Source organism: Carlito syrichta, unplaced genomic scaffold (genome assembly GCF_000164805.1).
Source record: "Carlito syrichta isolate Samal-C Ts95f unplaced genomic scaffold, Tarsius_syrichta-2.0.1 Scaffold305680, whole genome shotgun sequence".
NCBI classification, from domain to species: Eukaryota; Metazoa; Chordata; class Mammalia; order Primates; family Tarsiidae; genus Carlito; species Carlito syrichta.
Genome location: NW_007249776.1, coordinates 110257 through 129241, shown reverse-complemented (window position 1 = coordinate 129241; position 18985 = coordinate 110257). Strand labels below are relative to the sequence as shown.

Here is an 18985-nt window from a genome sequence, read left to right as displayed (position 1 = left end):
TTATATTCATGATATGGGACTTCACTGTTATGGAACTTCACTGTTATTGTGGATTATCTTTGTTGCTTATCTTTAAAGTAAAACGTCTTCAGTTACAGATAAGAAAATAGATTTCAATTTATTTGCACTTTGGTTTTGCTCCAAGAGGAAGATAAAAGGACATAGACAATTCAAATTATTATAGCTTAGACATAAAGGACATTGAGAGAAAGAATCTCTGATCAGATTGGTGTCTTAGAGTTGAACTATTTTGTTTGTTTCTAACATCATTTCATGAAGTGAACTGGTTTAAAAAAAAAAGGAAAGTCATGATCACCAACTGATGTGATCCTTCTTTATTTCCAAACAAACATTGGGAACAGTAGTTAAGGGAAGTAGTGCTAAAATGCAGTTGTTCTTTTGCAAGCTTTGAAAGAAAAAAAAAATGTTAGAAAAACTAAGTGATACCTGTTGAACAAAAGAAGCCTGTTTCCAACAGGTGAGAAAATTACCCTTAGAGAAGGTTCTGTGGAGTTAAATGTCTAACTGGATGAAATGTGGAGATGATCTTCCCAGCACAATGGGAGGGATAGCCTCTTTATCTTTTTTTTAAAAATTATTTTCTTTTTTTCCTTTAATTTTTAAAAAATTTTTGTATATTTAGATTTCTTACATGCATGCACTGCCTAGTGGAGAAGTCTAGGCTTTTAGTGTACTCATCACCTGAACTGTGTACTTTGTACCCAATAGGTAATTCCTCAACCCTCACCCCTCTCCCAGCCTCTCTTAATATGTGAAGACTGCATTCCTCATGCAAACAAGGGGACTCATTCCATCTAAATGAGGTCAACTGGAAATAAGAGGGCTTGGTGACCCAGTCAGGACTTACCTGTCTATTATAGGGGTGGGAGGTGGGGGATGGTAAAGGATAAGGGTGAATCATACACTCTGTGTTCTTCTAGATGACACAATCTGAAAAAGCACAACTTTGGAATCAGACTTTGAGATTAACTCCCAGATTCAGTGTATACTACCCATGAGACCACAAAATGTTTACCCTCCCTGAGCCTCTGCCTCCTTGACTATAAAGTAGGAATAATAAAGCTTAGGTGTGTGGGAAGATAAACTAAGGTTGTGGGAGCCAAGCCCCAAGCATAGTGTCTGGCCCATAGGCACAGGTGAAAATAAACAGATCTCCCATTTTTAAAATAATGAATACACAGTAATGAAATTAGCTGTCACTTAGGGTAAGCCAACACACTGCAATTTTTCTGTCTTCATTTGAAGTGGCTAGATAGTCTCTTGAGAGATTGATGATTTTATTTACAAAATGGGAAATGCATCAATTTGAAAACCTGGCTTGATATATCAAAACTGGACAACTATTATAGTAGCTTCAGTTTGGGGAATACCAACATCCTGACATTGACAAGTATCCATTGTCCTCTATGATGGGAAGATCTGGTCCCCACCCACCCCCCAACCTTCCTTCTCCCACTTCAGAAATTGTCAGCTCTAATTTCTCTAGAAGTTAATTAGCTTCTGACTCCAGGACAATACACAGAGCTGGCTAGATTAGATTATGGCTCTTTCGGAATTCCCCTCAGAGATGTCCTTGTGGCCCATCAGCTACTGGATCATGGCAAGCATTTGAACTTGTGTGAGCAACCCATGTCGTTTTACATAAATAGTAATGATCACATGTCCCAAATGTAAAAATCTAATTCATCACATTTACTTGAGTGGCCAGAATTAAGGGGTAACCCCTAAAATTAGACTGGCTGGTATTCAACACTGGACTCGATTAATAGAGAACCCCATAAGGTGCTCAACAGATATACAAGGTCTCCATGACTAAGGAATTAAAATGACCCCCAGATTATGAGCCAGGGGTCTCTGTGCTAAAACAGCACAGAGTGCAGAGTCTTGGGTAAATAACCATTACAGGGTCTGGGACTTTCCAGTTTCCTCCTAAGAGTAGAAGAAACTGCTACCTTCTGCTCTGATCCTTTCTGGACTGGAGTGAAGGGAGAAGATGTCACTCAGCAGAGTACCATGACAAGGATTGCTGGGGAGAAAGAACCCATGATAGAGTGCGGTAAATATGACCCCAAGCTTTGGGTCAAGCCTAGGTTTGAACTCTAGCTGCGTCTCTTACTGGCTGTCTGACTTTGGGCAACTCACTGCAAAATAGCACTAACAAGAGTGTTTATCCCACTGGGTTGTCACGAAATGCTCATTAGCAGAGCTTCTCTTGTTATGCAAACCTTCCCAGGGTACAGAGTGCAAGGCAAGGTTCATTACTCTCAGACTGTGGAAGGAACCAGCTGGGACTAGGGGAGTGGACACAGTGCTCTTGTGGGTACACTCAAGTTTTATCTCCAGTACTCTTGCTTTTCTTTCAAAGAACCACTAGTCTGGCAGTGGGGGTGTGGGGTGAGGGGGACTGCTATTTCTAACCAAGGGATGAAGCACTCATCTCTGTAAAGTCAAGCAGAAGACTCAGAGTCAAGAGAGCTTCAGATGCCAAAGTTATATGGATCCTGAGGTCAGAGCCCAGAGTAGAGGGACTTATACGATCAGAAAGGACAGCCATCAAGTCAGGGAGACCTGACCACTATGCCCATATAGAACTTTTTCCAGGATGAAACCTTGCTAGTGGCCTTCAGGTGGCATCTACCTGGGATCAGGTAGCAAGGCCCCACCCACACCAATACACAATATGTGAAAAATTAAACGGCTCTGAGGCTAGTTTAGAAGGACAGAGAGGATGTAGAAGCTGCCTTTTCCATAACTCCTGACAACCTTCAGGAAAACCCCAAAGCTCACAGGCCTGGAGTCCAAGACTTGCCAGGAAGTGGTGATGAATGAATGAATCGATCAATAGAACTGTGAAGACCCACACCAGGCTGTGGACCTATGGCATGGCCAGGGATGGGGGTGTCCAGGTTGTCTGACACAAACATGACCTTCTGCTCAGGCAGAAGAGGGGACAGAGGCGGACTGTCCCTCGACATCCCCGGCAGACACGCAGCCCTGGGTTACAACCCTGGGCTCCCACAGCACCTCCTGCCTGCCCCGGCTTTCCAAGTGGCATGTGGCAGGTTTCCACACAAATGTCCAATCCGAGTATGCCTGCACCGTCTGCCCACAGGCTCTCAGTGTCTGGCGCTTCCCTGTGAGTCTGAGCTCAGGAACTGGGTTTTGTGCACCCTGGGGGTTTAGCACCCAATACAGTGGCCTGGACTTTCTAGACCAGTTGAGTACCCTGTAGGTGCCCGAACTTACTTAGTGACTAGAAAAACTAGCACTGTGGTTTATAAAGTGGCTATATTAATACAATGGGTTATAACCTAGTCGGAGTTGATATCACAGCATACGACCTAACTAAGTTGATTTATAAACCAGTTTCTGAATTTGGTTAATGTGGGCTGGTGCTTTCAGCCTTCCCACCAAAGAGAATACGTAAGAACTTTTTTTTTCTTGACCCTTCAGCCCAAATCCAGAGTCCTGACCCTGGGCATCCCACTGACGGTCAGTGGGAGGGAATGGAAATTACTCACATAGCTGAAAGGCAGACAGGGAGAAGGTATGGAAGAAGTGCTTTGCTCTCCTCCTTGATCTGAAAGTTTGGTCATGGCATTCAAAGCATTTCAGAAATGCAGAACAAAGAAAAAAAAATCTCTAGACCCTTGGCTCAAGGGGTCCTGACAGGGTAAACTACCCTCATTAATCAAGGAGCCCCAGGGACCTGGGCCCAGTCCTTCTTTGGTATATCCAGCCACCTAGAAATCCCACTCACCCACCTACCCATACCCTCTGTTACCTGAGTCTCCCTTGCTTCCTTTCAGGCCCATGGCTCCTGGACTCCCGGGACCTCCTGGGGAACCTGGACAACAGATCCCACAGAAGTTATGAGGGCTGGGCTAGCCGGATCTTCAGACATCGCTGCCCATGCCCAGGCAGGACCCAGTACCTCACCTTTCAGCCCGGGAGAGCCAGCACTGCCAGGCTCACCCTTGGCACCTGGGTGTCCCACTGCACCAGGAGGGCCTGGATCACCCTGCACTCCAGGTTGTCCTGAAAGGTAAGTGGTGACTTCAAGGCTGGGGTAGCTGGCAGAGGGTCTGACTGCCCCCATCCCACCTCTGTTCTCAGCAGTGAGACATGTCCCTTTCAACACCCTATAGTCCCTGGGCAGCCTTCACCATCTCTCTTTAGAAGCCATGAACTAGTCCATTTGTAGGAGGAAAATGAGTCTTAGCTAATTATTAGCCAGTTCTACTCACTGCTGCAGGGTTTGGGACATGGGGCCTTACTAGAAACTTTGGGAACAAATATCCCAACTCCACACCCTGAATGGGGAAGTGGGGTGAAGGACTGAAGAAGGATGTCAGTTAAGCCTTGCCCCTTGGAAGGGACCAGGTTTTTCAGGACCCCAGGTGATCTGGGTTAATGTTATAGTGAATTAAAAAGTAGTGGAATCTGGTCCCCAACTTAACTCTGCCCAGGGACAGTGGTAACCGGGATGATGCCCAGATTCCACAATGCTTACCTTGATCTCCTCTGGCTCCTGGAACACCAGCTAAACCTAGAATGAAGGACTTTTAAGAATCTTTCCCCCCTTTGGCTCTGCCTATCAGAAAAAAAAGGAATGCTTACAAGTCAATGGACGCGACCTCGTGGCCTCTTACCTGGAGGGCCTGGTTTCCCAGGATCACCTTTCCTCCCCTGGGCTCCAGGGGGCCCCATGACCCCTGTATCTCCTTTCATGCCCACGTCCCCTTTGCTTCCTGAAAAACCAAGGATATGCGGTTAGGCGTGGGGGGAGGGTGAACTCAGCCACCAGGTTGTACTCAGTCACTTCCTGTCCCATAGGAATTTCACACCCAAAACTCCTTGAGCTTGTGTTTGGTGCCCAGAAGTAGAGGATGTGCTCACTGCCCTCAAGGAGCACACCGCTTGGCCCCAGAGACAAGACTTAAACTCATGAAAAGTTGGCAAGGTGACCTGGCACGGGCAACCAGGGAAAGCCCTGGTCCCCTCAGGAGAGATCATGACCTAGGCTCAACCGGCACTGTCTGACTCATTTTAGTGTCTGCATTTTGGAAATTATTTTTTAAGACCTCTCAAACAGAAACCCTAATGTTCCAGAAAGCAGATCTTGAATACTGAGAATAGCAACTTGGAGGCATCGATAGAGACAAAAACACTGCAGCAGCTCACGTGCCTGCTGGACGTTCAGACACAGGCTTTCCTGGTATCCAAGATTTCAAATTTTCCACTTGTCATCAGCATTCGGGACTCATCCCAGATTGTCCTCTCCTGAGTCCTCCGTCGCTGCCTCCTCCTTCCCTGTGGTGCTCGGTGCATATCAATTGAAGGAGGCTCCTCCCAGGGGCAGGGCTCTGGGACTTCTTCCCAAGCTGCGAGTGTGGACGGGGTGGGTTGCACGGGCTTACCAGGCACGCCATGTGGGGCTTGTTCCTCAGTGACCTCTCCGGGACCTGGTCCTAAGGAAACCACTGAAGTCCCACCATCTACGGTAGGAGGTGAGTGCCCAAAGAGGTGAAGGTCTCAAGAGGAATATCTTACCTCAAAGCAATCTTTTAGGCCCCCAGATAGGCTTGTTGGGATGGAATTTTGTTAAAAAGCATGTATTGCTTCATTCTGTGACTTTGGTAAGATTGAAGCTGGGGAGGACTCGGGCATGATACTGGTCTTCTCTCCAGCGTATTGGGACAGAATGCTCTGAAGAGAAGAGGAAGATGGGAAACTTTCTGGGTCTAGATGTTGGGTGAAGCTAGGTGCAAGGCTCATGAGTTAGACTCTTTGAGACGGTTGGACACTTGAAGCATGACTATTCCTTGAGGAAGGCAAAACAACTGTAAAGCATTGAGGTCATAGCTGAGATCTCTTGCAACAGCCAAAGGTTCAAACAGCAGAGAAGCCTGTTTTCGGCCATCCAGGGTGTCCACTTTGGAGAAGGGTCCAAAGGCACTTGTTACAAGGCACCGGGAATTGTTTCCCTGGGGGAATTTGTCGGGGGCTGTTGCTGGCGGGGGCCAGGACCATCGAGTCACGGCGGTTGCCGGGCCCTCCAGGATTGCTTCGGAATGGTCAGGGTCTGCACCTGCATCGCCTTAACTTCCACGTCCCCAGCAGAGGGGACAGCACCAGGAAGCAGGGCAGTATCACATCCGCGAGAGGACCAGACTCTGGCTCCAAGCAACCAAGCAAGGAAGCACGGCGGCTTCTGACTCCAGAACTTTCCAGTCATAGCTAATTGGCAGAGAGAGGAAGGTAGGCATGTCCCCTGGAGCCTCACAACGGTGGCGTTCCCATCTGCTGGGGTGAGGGGTATAAGTAAAACCTCAGTCTCACTCGGCTTGCACAGCCCCATTCACTGGCGGTAGATTGAGCAAGCAGCGAGTAAGAGTGATCTCGTAACTTCGGGAGAGGAAATCTGGGAAGAGGAAGGGTGGGCTGCTGTCCTGATTTCTGAAGAACTGAAACTGCTGTCTCCCCCCTTGCCCACAGCAGCGTGAGTCTGGTATGGACTCGATGTTATTCTATGGGGCTGTGTGTGAGCGTGGGAGGGGAACCAGCACGCCTCAGACTCCACCAGCAGAGGCCTGGATGCAGACCCTTCTCTGGAGCGGCTGGGGTCACCATGAGAAAGTCTGGGTCTCCCTTTATCATCTGCAGAGGGAACTGTGGAGTGCCAGCTTTGAAACGATCCTCGGAAGCCAACCGTCCAACCATCTGCCTGGTGCAAAGCTCCCCGTTTCGGTCCCAGAAGGAGAATTCTGGAACTCTTCTGTCTCTTCCAGCATTCAGCTGCCCACTAAGACCCCCCTCGCCTGTTTCATCGCTGGTCAGTCCCAAATTCTGAATTATTCTTTCTCCCTTGCCTCAGCACAATTGGCCTTCAGGTCTTCATTTTTCTGCTGGACACCACCCAGAGCAAGTCAATTTTCTCTCCTGCAAGTGCCATTCAAAGATTTGAAATGGCTGACATGTCCCTAAGGGCTCCCTTTTTGAGAGCAAGCATTTCCGTTTTGTTATAATGTAAATAATTCCTATGTACCAGGTATGCGCTACACACCCTTTGTGTCTCATATTCCTGTTGTAATGAATGCTCATTAAAGGTCAATATTATTATCATCTCTCTTTTCTAGGTGACTAAATTGAGGCTCAGAGAGGGTAAGTCATTTGCCCAAGGTTGCACAGCTAGTAAGTCATAGCAGAACCCAGGTCTGACTGATCTTGGAACCGAAGTCCTTCTTTTTATACCTTACAGGATAACTATTAATAATAATTATAGCCGGGCTCGGTGGCTCAGCCTATAATCTCGCACTTTGGGAGACTGAGATGAGTGGATTGCCAGAGCCTGAGGGTTCGAGACCCGCCTGGGCAACTTGGCGAGACCTCATCTCTATAAAAAAAAAAAAATTAGCCGGGTGTGATAGCGCGAGCCTGTAGTTCCAGCTCCTTGGAAGGCTGAGGTGGAAGGATTGCCGGAGCTCAGCAGGTCGAGGCTGCGGTGGCCGGGAGCGGCCACTGCACTCCAGTCTGGGCGACAGAGTGAGACTCCAACTCAAAAATAATAATAATTATAATACGTATTATTCATTTAGTTCTATGTGGCAGACAGTTGGAAAACATGACCTCTAACCCTTATAACTGTTCTGCAAGGTAAGTATAATTTAATGTATAATAATTTCATTACTATTCTTTTCTGAAATGTGGAAATAAAAGCTGAAGAGGGTGAAGTCATGTGCTAGGCTCACTGGTGAACAGGTGCAGCGCGGGGACGGGAACCAAGCTGCTTGGCCTCCCAGCCCTCACTCCCCCGATGGCACCACAAAGCCTCCCCCCGTGGGCTTCAGGGGGCTGAGAGGTGGGAAACATGTGGTGCTTTGGTATGTCCAGAGCCCCGGGCCAGTGTTTCTCTAAGTGTGGCGCCTGGATCTTCAAGGTCAGAATCATCCGGGGCATGGAAAACAGACCTTGAGCCCTTCCTACATTGTGAGCAAGCACCCAAGTGGTTGCTTGCTCATATGGCCATGCATTCAAATGTACATGACTGTGACTTGAGGACTACTGCTCTAGAGACAGCGCCCTCTATCGGTGGAGGATTCCAGCCACCTGGGGTCCCTCTCTTGGAATCAACGCCCTTGCCCTACTCTCTGATTCAGCCTGTCCTGCCTCCCAAGACCCTTGCCTTCCTCTCTTGTTTATTGGGTGTTTGCAGTGTGGCAGACATAGCGCCCCTCGCACTGCCTCTGCCCCACTTGCCAAAGTTTTGCTTGGAATGGCATTATTTTCCCTCTCACATTGAATCCCTTTGCTCACCTGGAAAGAAGAGACCACAAACTAGAAGTAAATGGAAAATAAATAGGAGCAGTAAAGGGTGTCCACAGGCAGAGTACAACCCTGCCCCGAAGAGACCCGGTTGCAGAGTCTGGCTCTCTAGGATGCCCTGATGGGCACTGACACCCCCAATATAGCCCTCACCTGGCAAGCCCTGGTCTCCTTTGTCTCCCTTCACTCCAGCTTCTCCTTTCAGGCCAACAAGCCCCCCATTGCCTTTGCTGCCCTTCTCTCCTTGGGGTCCTGGGAAGCCTGCAAAGAGAATGGCCAGTAGGATGGGCTCCCACCGTCTTCCTGGGGACAGGCTATGAAGTAAAGGGGCAGGGAGCATTTGGCAGAGAAAGGAAAGGGGTGCCCAGAGGAAGTCTGGTGATGTGTCAGCTCATCTCTTGGGTGGCCCGCATGAGGTATCATAAGACTCAAGAGAAGAGAACTGTAGAGGGGGCAGCAGTCCTCTGGGGCTGGGGTGGGCTGCAGAGAGGGGTTGAGGAGGCAGCTGCTTCAGTGCCTCAGGCAATGCATCATGGATCCCAAGCAGAGCAAGTACAAGTTACCAGTGGCTCCTTGCTTCCCTGGTGCACCCTGAGGTCCTTGAAGGCCTGCAAAGACGGAAAGAAGAGCTCAGTTGCTGTGGCCTGGGCTCATCATATGACATTCTAGAGCCCCTGAGATGGGCGAGGTGCACACCGGAGAGAGAATTCTCTTTCTCTCTCTCTCTCTCTCTCTCTCTTTCACACACACACACACACACACACACACACACACACACACACACACATGCATGGATTATATGACAGAGTCTCTGATGGCTCCAAGCAATATTTACTCTTGCTATGGTTTGTATTTTTCTTAAAAGTTCATGGTTTGCAAGTCTGCTCCTCAATGCACCAGTGTTGGGAGGTAGGGCTTATGGGAGGTGTCTGGGGCATGGGGTCAGATTCCTCATGAAGAGATTAATGCCATCGGAGGGAGGGAGGGGGGAAGGGAGGGGGTTCTCACTCTTGCAAGAGCTGTTAAGTTACCATTCAAGTAAGTTCCATGTCTTCACCATGTTGTGTCACAGCACAAGGCCCTTACCAGAAACCGCCAGAGTCAGTCACCCAATCTTGAACTTCCCGGTCTACAGAACTGTGAGCTAAATTGGACTCTTTTCTGTGTCAGTTCCCCAGTCTCAGGCATTCTCTTGCACAACACAAAACAGACGGAGACAGTTTTCTTCCCAAAGGGTGGAAGAGTGCCTAGGGATGTGTCTCCTGAGGCAGTGCCAGAAAGGCAGGCACGTCTGTTTGAATTGTAGCTCTGCCACTTGACAGGCTGGATGAGTTTGGATAAATCACTTAAGTATTTTGCACCTCAATTTTCTCATCTGTAAAATGGGGCAGGTAGAATGACCACCTGGTCCTCAGACGATGCATAACTAAATGCTCTAAGGAAAAAAAAAAAAATAGAATTGAGCGATGATGGTTCCAGGGGAAGGAGGGAGGGAGGGAGGACCCCTCAGAGGAATGGGAGGGTGAGAGTATGACGGGAAATGAATAATCCACCAGGAAGAGTGGGAGAGGAGGGGAGGGAGAAAGGGGACAGATGGAGGGGATATATAGAAAGGCCCTGAGTGAGCTGCTGAATTGTAAGAGCTTTTCCTGGAGATGTCAGTGGTGCCAGGTGGATTCTGGGACACACAGTACCTGTGAAACCACTGCAGCCTGCTTGTGGATCTATTGGATGTATGTGGATTCCACGGAGGATTCAGGCTGAAGAAAGGGTCCCCTGGCTTTTAATAAGATTGCACAGTCCTACTCTGAGCCCTCTGTCAGAGTTGGGGTGATGTGCATGGTGTTAGAGCCCGACAGAGAAGGGCGGACTCTGGTATCATTTCCTCTCGAAGGGCATGACTGAGGTCCTTGGGCTTCTGGCTTGTCCTTTCAAGCAGGCTTCAGTGACTCTACTCTGGAGAGTCCCGGGGACCCAACCAAGTCCCTTTCCCTCAGAGAAAAGAAGAGGTAGGGAGACCCACTGGCCTCTGAGTCAGCCGGCCTGACTTCAAGCCCCCACAGGCTGAAGGTGAATGTGTGTGGGTGTTTGTATACGGGACGTGTCGATGTATGTGCGTGCGTGTGAGCCTTTGTGTGTGAGTGTATGCATCCACGTGCACAAGTGTGACTGTTCTAATGTGAGTGTGAGAATGTGTCTATGCACAGATGTGTGCTCACACAGGAGGGTGTGTGAGTGTGTGAGTATAGGGTGTATGTGAGTGCATGTGTGTATAGGAGTGCATTCATGCTTGTATGAATGTGAGAATGCAGGCATATGCACAAATGTGTGCTTAAACATCAGTGTGTGAGACTGTATGGTGTACAAGGGGGACCCTAAAACCCAGGGATTATCTTTTGGAGGGTAACCCCTTGTAGCACAGACTCCCCCACTAGGTAAGTGTTCTAGGAACCCTTCAGCATCATTATACCAGCTAGCGACGTTGTGAGAGGCTGTGTTAGGCTTCAGTGAATTTTTGTTTTTTGGAGATTCTTTCAAGGTGTTTGCCCATTTCATGGTGGGTGATTTGTGAGCACACCTGACAGCACCAAGCTGAGTATTCAGCAGTTTTTGACCAAACCAGGCATGACCCTCATGCCGCCACCCTGCCTATTCACCCAGTCCTGCCCTGAATGCCTTTTTTGTCTTGTTTTTTTCCCTTTAGATAAAGAAAGTCCCCAACGGGAAACATTTTGCCAATGTGGAAGAGGTGAAACAAAAAAGGCAGAAGCACTAAGAAACATCAAAATCGAAGAGTTTGCAAACTGTTTTGAGCAGTGGAAAATGCATCTTGATAAGTGTATTGCATCAAACGAAGAGTACTTTGAAGGTGACTAAAGTGTAAACATGTAAGAATAAACACAATTTTTTTTTCTGAGTTAGAGTCTCACTTGGTTGCCCAGGCTGGAGTGCAGTGGCACACTCACGGCCACCCTAGCATTGACCTGCTGGGCTCTGGCGATCCTTCCACCTCAGCCTTCCAAGTAGCCAGAACTACAGGTGCGTGCTACCACATCTGGCTAATTTTTTGTTTTATTGTAGAGACGAGGTCTTGTCAAGTTGCCTGGGCTGATCTCGAACCCACGGGCTCAGGCAATCCACTCGGCTTGTCCTCCCAAAGGGCTGGGATTATAGCCACCGAGCCCAGCCACACAATTTTTTATAAATAAACAAACTCCATTTTGGGGGGTTCCTTCTCATATGTGAGCACATGTGTGTCATGAGTGTGCTCGTGCTTCTGTGTGTGTGCGAACATGTGGGTGTGTGATGGGCATGTGTGCTTGTGTCTTTCACTGCTCCCTAAATCTTCTGTATTGTCTTCCTACTCCCATACCCTTAAAACCTCCTCAGAAAAGCCCCTGCTAGACACTTAAAAAAATAGGCTCTCTGGGATCCCTTCTACGAAATCCCTTCCCCAAATCAGTTTCTGGAAGAAGATTCTCCCTCCTAACAAGTTTCCCCCCTGTAACTGGCGGTGTTTTCTTTCTGCCTCAGTGGCCTGGACGCTTAGAGGCTTGCTTTGCCAACTCACCCTTCCTTGCAAATCCTCTCATCTGCTCTTTGTCTAGCAAAGGTCTTACTGTCTTTGCATCTGTATATCTCAAGCAGCCTCAGCCCCTCTGGGAATCTGGAAGTTGAGAGTCTAAGAGGAGAATGGACAGAGCAGAACTGAGTGGTGGACTTTGCTGTTTGGGTCTTTCCCCAGGAGGGATGGCACTGGGTCTCCCACTCTCTGGCTGGGCAGTGGGAGCCAGTTTTTAAGACGGCTGGGCAGAATCAGCCTAAAACATGGAAATTAATATACTTTCTCAGCAAAAATCATAGACTTTGAATCACTGTCTCTAATCCCACTAGCAACACTCTGCAGCACTCTCATCCCTGACGAAGAAACTTTTCTGAGGCTCAGAAAAGTAAAGGAGTGTCCCAAGGGTGCAGAGCTAGTCCATGATGGAGGCGGATGTGTCAGACTCTTTGGTCCCCAGTGGACCAAAAAGCCTGACCTCCCCAAGGGAGCTCGCAGGCCTGGGCTCCTGCATAGAGGAGGGGCCTGGAGCCACACCCAGGTGCCCTGCCAGGCTGAGGTGTCTCTGGCTGTGACTCTCTCTGAGGACTGCTGTCCGGCACTGCCCCCACAACCAGGTGGGGCACTCCACAGCCTCCCAGTCCACCTGGGGCCTCACACCAGGAAAACCTTCTCTCACTTTCAGATCCTCTGGGTGTCCAGACACTGGAGTGGGGCTGCGTCGGTAGCCTGAGGCAATCACTCTGAGAAAGGTCATGTATCCTGTGCACACACCCAGTGCCTACTCACCTGCCTCTCCCTTGATTCCTGGTGGGCCCCGAGGTCCTGGGGGTCCTGGAAGGGAAAGAGAATGCAGAGTGAAGCCTGGAAAAGGAGAAGAAGAAAGATTCTGGAGCCAGGAGACAGGGCCCAGAACTTGTGGCTCCGTCGCATCCTACAACCCCCTTGACTCCCTTCTCAACAGGTGCTAGGCATACCTGGGACCTCTCTTTGACCTGGAAGACCTGAGGAAGAGGAGCAGAGATACCAAAGAGTCAGCCAACAGCGTGGGGCAACACAACACTAACTCACATAGTTATTCATTCAACAAACATTCACTGAGCACCAAGGATGAGCCAACTTTGTGGAAAGAGGGAAAGAAGACAGAGCTCCTCTTGCAAGAAGCTCATGGCCTGGAAAGCAAGAAATAAAAATGAGAGACGCTGAGTCAGACAGACCGGGGTTCAAGGATTAGCACTGTCCCTTTAGTTAGGTGAGCTTGTGTAAATTGCGTTATCATTTTGAGCCTCAGCTCCTTCATCTATAAAATGGGGTCAGTGAACTAGTGACACAGGGCTGTCCGGAGGTCACCATGCAGAGCCTCGTCATGGAAAACACAAGAGGCAAGCTCTGGATAAACGGAGGCTATTATTTCTGCAACACACATGATCTTCCACCACTTCCAAATACCACTATGAACAGGGGGACTCACTCGAGTGGCATAACAGCCCCAGTGGGCAGGACAGAGTTTTCCGTCCTTGTTTCCTAGAGGAGGGGAGTGACTTCCCAGAAGCCCGGGTCTTGCTTGAGCCCACGCATTTAGAAAGGGGCTGACAGATTCCAGTCTCCCAAGGGCAAAGCTCCCCTGTCAAGACCCCAGGACAGAGGAATCCCTGAGGCACTTCCTGTTTCAGTAGAATCCAGCCCCAGCACCTACAGCATCCTAGCATTTTATGATACAAGACCGATGATACAAGACCGAAGCCCAGAAGGATGGAATCAGAACTGGGGACTAGAATCTCACCCTTTAGTGTGGAGTCCTGTTAGATGATTTTCAGGAGCGAGAACTGGCTCAGAGTTTGACAGCGGGCTCCCACAGCCCAGCTTGGTGACCAGAATATAGGACTTCCCTTGACCTTGCCCCACTTTCCCTATTTGTACATGACAATAGCAACACCCACCCTCCAAGGTCCTCAGGACTAAATGAGGTTATGGGACACGGGAGAAACCCAGCGAAAGAGGCTCTTGAAATAAAGAAAGGGTGAAAGAAAGAAAGAAAGAAAGAAAGAAAGAAAGAAAGAAAGAAAGAAAGAAAGAAAGAAAGAAAGAGGGAGGGAGGGAAGGAAGGAAAGAAAGAAGGAAAGAAAGAAGGAAAGAAAGGGAAGGGAGGGAGAGGGAAAGAATGAAAGGAAAGAAGGAAACAAAGAAGTTCCTTGCCAGTGAAGTTGAACAAGTTTTCATATACTTATGGGCTACTTATATATCTTCTTCTTTGAACTGCCTGGTCCTTGCTTTTGCCTTTTTTTATTTTAGATAATTTCTTTTTCTCTATCAATTTGTAGGTGCTCTTGTCTGTTAGGGATATTAAGTATTTATTGATCATATGTATTGCAAATATATTTCCATATCCATTAATTTTGTTTTAGTTTCTAAGTGATCAAACCTGTCAATCTTTTCTTGTAGCTGTTAAAAAGTTACATCTATAAAAAAGAAAGAAAGAAAGAAAAGAAAGAAAGAAAGGGGATCTTGCTATCCTGTTAGCCAAAGGGAAGAGGCAAGAACCTCAGGACCCCACAGGCACAGGAGATAAGCCCCCTTCTTTACAGAGCTGGCCCTCCTCCTGGTGGATCAAGGTGGGAAGCTTCTACCCTGGCATTTCCAGGGAAAGTACCCCACATCCTGACAGGATGAGCACAGGCCCTCAGAGGGACTTTTCAGGGCAAACCCCTAGGATCCTGTGCCCATCAGTGTGGTTCTCCCAGACTGTCTCTCAGGCAAGGTGGTACAAGCTGTCCCCGGTGCACTGTGGTGGCCTGGCCCCCGGGGCCGGGATGGGGTTCAGGCTCAGGAGTCTTCTTGGCTTCACCAAACCTGCCTGTATCATCTTGAGCAAGTCAATGAATGTATCTCTGAGCCTCAGTTTCCTCATCTGTGAAATGGGGATCATGGCAACAGGTGCTTGGGGGTAGTGTGAGGAGTTTGCAAAGCAGAGGAAAGTGCCTTGTACTTATCTAGGTCCTGTCAATATTCCCATCTTATAGGGGAAGACACAGAGTTCAGAAATGTTAAATGATTTGCTCAAGGCTACCCGGTCGACAGGGACAGGTCTAGGGTTTTTCCCGAGGTCTGCCAGTCATCCAAGTCCATTCCCCACTACTGTGCAAGGCTGCCTCAAAACTCTCCCTGGGCCAGTGATGTGATCCAGGACATCCTTGTGAAATCATGAAGCCAAAGGATTCTGACCCAAGAATGGCATGCGTGTTTATCTTCAGGGGAAATTTCAACCACTCAGCTGATGGAATGGAACAGGGCTGTGAGTGAAGTGTGTATGCCTGTGTGCAGCACAACACACACGTGGGTGGAGGAAGAAAAGGCAAACAAACCACAGGCCTTGTCCCAAAAGCACGTGCTATTGTCAGACATCTTTTTGCACATCATCTCACTTGAGGCTTACAGTAACCCTGCGGGGTGAGTCAAGTTATCACCATTGTCGCCTAAACAGGCAAGCAGCTGAGACTCCAGAAAAATTAAGTACAGTTAGACCCCTACATACAAATGACTTCTATTCTGAGAGCATGTTTGGAAGTACAGTTTTTTCACAAGTTCGACAAAGTTAGCCTAGATTCCCAACTGACACAATCAACTATACGGTACCGGCTATATCACTGCTGATTTTACCCTTGCTCTGGACATCATGGACTTGAAATAAAGATACTGTACTATTGTACTCTTTACAGTACTGTAAAGTACACAAAAGCACAACCACTTGGAGAGGATGCACAATGTATGCCAGACACATGAACTAACATATGATTGGGCATGCACATTCACATCGTTGAAAGTTTGCAACTTGAAGGTTCGTATGTAGGAGACTTACTGTAACTGGCTCAAAGTTACCTCCCCAGCTAGTAAGCATCAGACCTAGGCCTAGAACTCAGGTCAGCCTGACCATACAGCCTGTTCCTCCATGATGTTAACTGCCCTCCCATCCATCATTTGAGCTCTCCAAGAAAGATGATCATAGCACCCCCAGGTAATGAGTGCTAAGTGACAGTTAAGAGTTACCTGGAAAGAGTGCTTATGGGAGATAAGGAAAGAGGCTTGTGCTTGTAGCTGGGTTGCCACCTGCTCTGGCCTAGGAAGATGGATGGGTACAGTGGAGGGGGTATCATTCTAGGCAAAGAATAGGGTAAGAGCTCAGGGTCTAAGAGTCCAAGCAAGGGCAGAGGACAGAGGGGAGACCCAAATAAGGATCAGTGAGTTTGCAGGGGAGGCAGTGGAAGCTAAGCATGTGTCAGATGTCAAGTCCCAGAATGGCCCAGGCCATGGCCCTTGGGAGAGGGTTTTGAGAGAGGGCAGGATGGGTCAGAGTGGAAACAAACCTACCTGGGGCGCCTTGTTCACTTTTGATTCCGAATAGCTCTGCAAGGGAAGGAGAGTGGGCTATAGGCTGAGTTGTAGGGGCACCTCGGCTTTGCCCTTCCCCTGCCCTGAGAGCTCCAAGGAATGCTGGGCTTGCCCCCCGTGAGGAGAGGTTATGGTCAGAGTTGGGGTCTTTGGACAAAGGGAGCCAAATACTTGGGTATTTTTCAGAAAAGAGTCTTTGGAAAGAGCCAATTGTTTAGCTGTAACTAGTGGACTGCACCCTGAGAGCTGTAGATTCCTGGGAGCCACAGAGTGTCTGAGCCTGGACTCTATCTATCTACCCACAGCTATGGCCTCTCCTCAGTCTTCACCTTTGCTCACGGGGGTGGCCACAGCCTCTGGAGAGATTTTCCTTCCTGGCCCCAGTGTAGGATGTACCCCCTTTGTTGCAAGACCCAGCCATCAGATCATCTTCCTAAGCCCCAGCTTACCCTGGACACAGGGGCCAGGGTGAGTTCACGAGCCTTGCTTGGGTCAGAGGTTCATGTCACAGGGTTAACCCTATGACAGCCAGGTCACACCTAAGAGCCGGTTTTGCCCAGGCTGGCTTAGGGCAAAACGCTTCCCCTACTTGTGCAGCTTGAGGGAATAGTGGGTGTAGCCACAAGTCTCTGAGAGCACCGAGGAAAGGGGAACCCCTCGCGTTTCCACCATTGGCCCCATTTTCTCCTGCCTGCAGCCCTATCACCCAAGCCATCAGATTTTCCCTATCAGGTCTGGCTGTCCTCTCCCCTCCATGGTCCCTACATTGTCTAGATGAGTTTGGTGCCCTCAAATGCTTTCTCCCTAACTGCAGGCCAATGCAAGTTGGCTGCAGGGAAGTGGTCCTGGGTTCTGCGTCGTATCCTCCCTCCTAGACATTCTGAATCCATCGAGGGACTTTGTGAGTCAGAACTGGCCTTGGGTTGGTTGCCCCAGTCCCTGGTTCTTGGAAGTCTCACTTTGCATGGATGGGGCTCTTGGTTCCTGAACTCGTCATCTCCCAGAGCGCTGTCTGTAGCCTCCCGGGGGATCTGTGGCTTCATGTCCACGCCATCTGGTCATACTCCCTACCTGCCCCCCAGAGTCCCAGAGCAGGCCAGACTTCTAGAAACCCTCCTTGCTGGGGAAGGGAATTCAAGCTCTGTCCCATGAACAATCAGCATCCCCGTCCTCCTCTGATGAGTCCCAGCTCACAGGGGCAGAAGCCAAACCTGGGTTCCGAGTGAAGTTGTCCACCCACTGCTGCAGATACTCCTGGCTGACACAGACCCGGTTGAGCTGGGCCTGCAAGGCTTTCAGCCCCGATGAGCCCCAAGCCCGGTGTGTCCCAGGGTGCTCCGACTGCAGCAAGGAGAAGGATGGGCTGTCCTGCACGGCCAGCGTGTCATTGGGGAAGTACATCTCCAGGTCCCGGAGTCGCTCCTGCAGATTCAGAACTGGACCCCACCCACACACCATCTTCAGAGACCTCACGAAAGTCCGAGGCATCTGAGCATAACTCTGACATTCTTGTTTCTGTGAGCCCAGAATTTGTAAACGCAAACCCCATGTGCCATCAGAACTGAGTGTGAGCACAGAGATTTTTCTACACCTTGATCACATGTACTCCATGCTCAGGCATGACATTATGTGTTCGTAGAACATTCATGCAAGGCCTAACCCTGTGCCCACTGTATCCAAAACCAATCATCAGCCTTCATGTTTAGACCTTCCTGTGTAGTCTAGTGTGAATACAGTATGACTGATATGCTGGTGTGACCTAAATGTGTGCAAGTGGCATTCATGAGGGACCTTAAGTTGTACATGACATGTGTTTCACACACATACACATAACATACACTTCTCTCTCTACTCCTCGCTCACTGGGACTGTAAGGGGCCAAGGACTCTCTCCTAGCAGGTGAGAGCAGTGACCCCAGGCCCTCCACTCAACTGGATCCCTGCATCATCGGGCCCCAGTTCAGTCACCCCAGAAGGGACCACAGAGAACCGAGCCTACCTTACCTTGGACCACCAGCAGCCCAGCACCCACAGTGAGCAGAATCAGGTAGATGACCACCATAGCTATGGAACAGTTCACCATACTTCTCTTCTTGGGTTTTGGATCTGAAATACAAGCCAGAGAGCAGGCACTCACTACAGGAGAGGGCACAGAGCAGAGAGGCCCAGCTGGTCCCTTATGTCAGGGCCCCTCCACATGAACAGGGAACTCCTTAGGAGATCACGTGGGAAAGACCACAAAAGTTCATGACCTCAAAATCTTCCTCTGATCCTTCTTCTTGCCATAAAGCAAGAAATCTTACTGTTGGCCACTCATTTGCATGGTCAGGCAAACAAACATGTCATGTCATGTCACAAAATAAAATAAAATAAAATAAAATAAAATAAAACGAATCAGCAGTCCCTGAGCCTTTGAGGTATTACATCAACCCTGGTCACTATTGAAACCCCAGCATGATGCCTGGCCCATATTGGGTTCTCAATCTGTGTTTATGGAATGAATTAATATGTTCAAGTGTCAAAACTCTGGAAGGAGGAAGAGGATTGTTTCCATCTTACAAATACAACTTGGAGGAGTTGAACAATAACCTTATAACCGTATTAGGTTATAAGATGCAGATCTGAAATTCATGTCCAGGTCTGTGTTTCCTTTTTCTCTAGATTTTTAAATGATAAAAGTAAAACATGCTTG

At 48.8% G+C, this 18985-nt stretch overlaps 1 protein-coding gene across 1 annotated transcript in view; it reads right to left on the bottom strand.

Moving 5' to 3' along the window:
- MARCO (macrophage receptor with collagenous structure) overlaps positions 1-18985 on the bottom strand; it is a 42545-nt gene that overhangs the window by 8876 nt on the left and 14684 nt on the right. Inside the window, exons 2-12 of the mRNA XM_008062234.2 lie at positions 18298-18399; positions 17506-17730; positions 16274-16309; positions 12886-12912; positions 12698-12742; positions 8910-8954; positions 8500-8607; positions 4674-4772; positions 4535-4570; positions 3961-4059; positions 3806-3868 (exon numbers count right to left, since the gene is read on the bottom strand). Of these exons, the coding sequence (XP_008060425.2) occupies positions 3806-3868; positions 3961-4059; positions 4535-4570; positions 4674-4772; positions 8500-8607; positions 8910-8954; positions 12698-12742; positions 12886-12912; positions 16274-16309; positions 17506-17730; positions 18298-18399 (885 nt within the window). The remainder of the gene's footprint in view (positions 1-3805; positions 3869-3960; positions 4060-4534; positions 4571-4673; positions 4773-8499; positions 8608-8909; positions 8955-12697; positions 12743-12885; positions 12913-16273; positions 16310-17505; positions 17731-18297; positions 18400-18985) is intronic.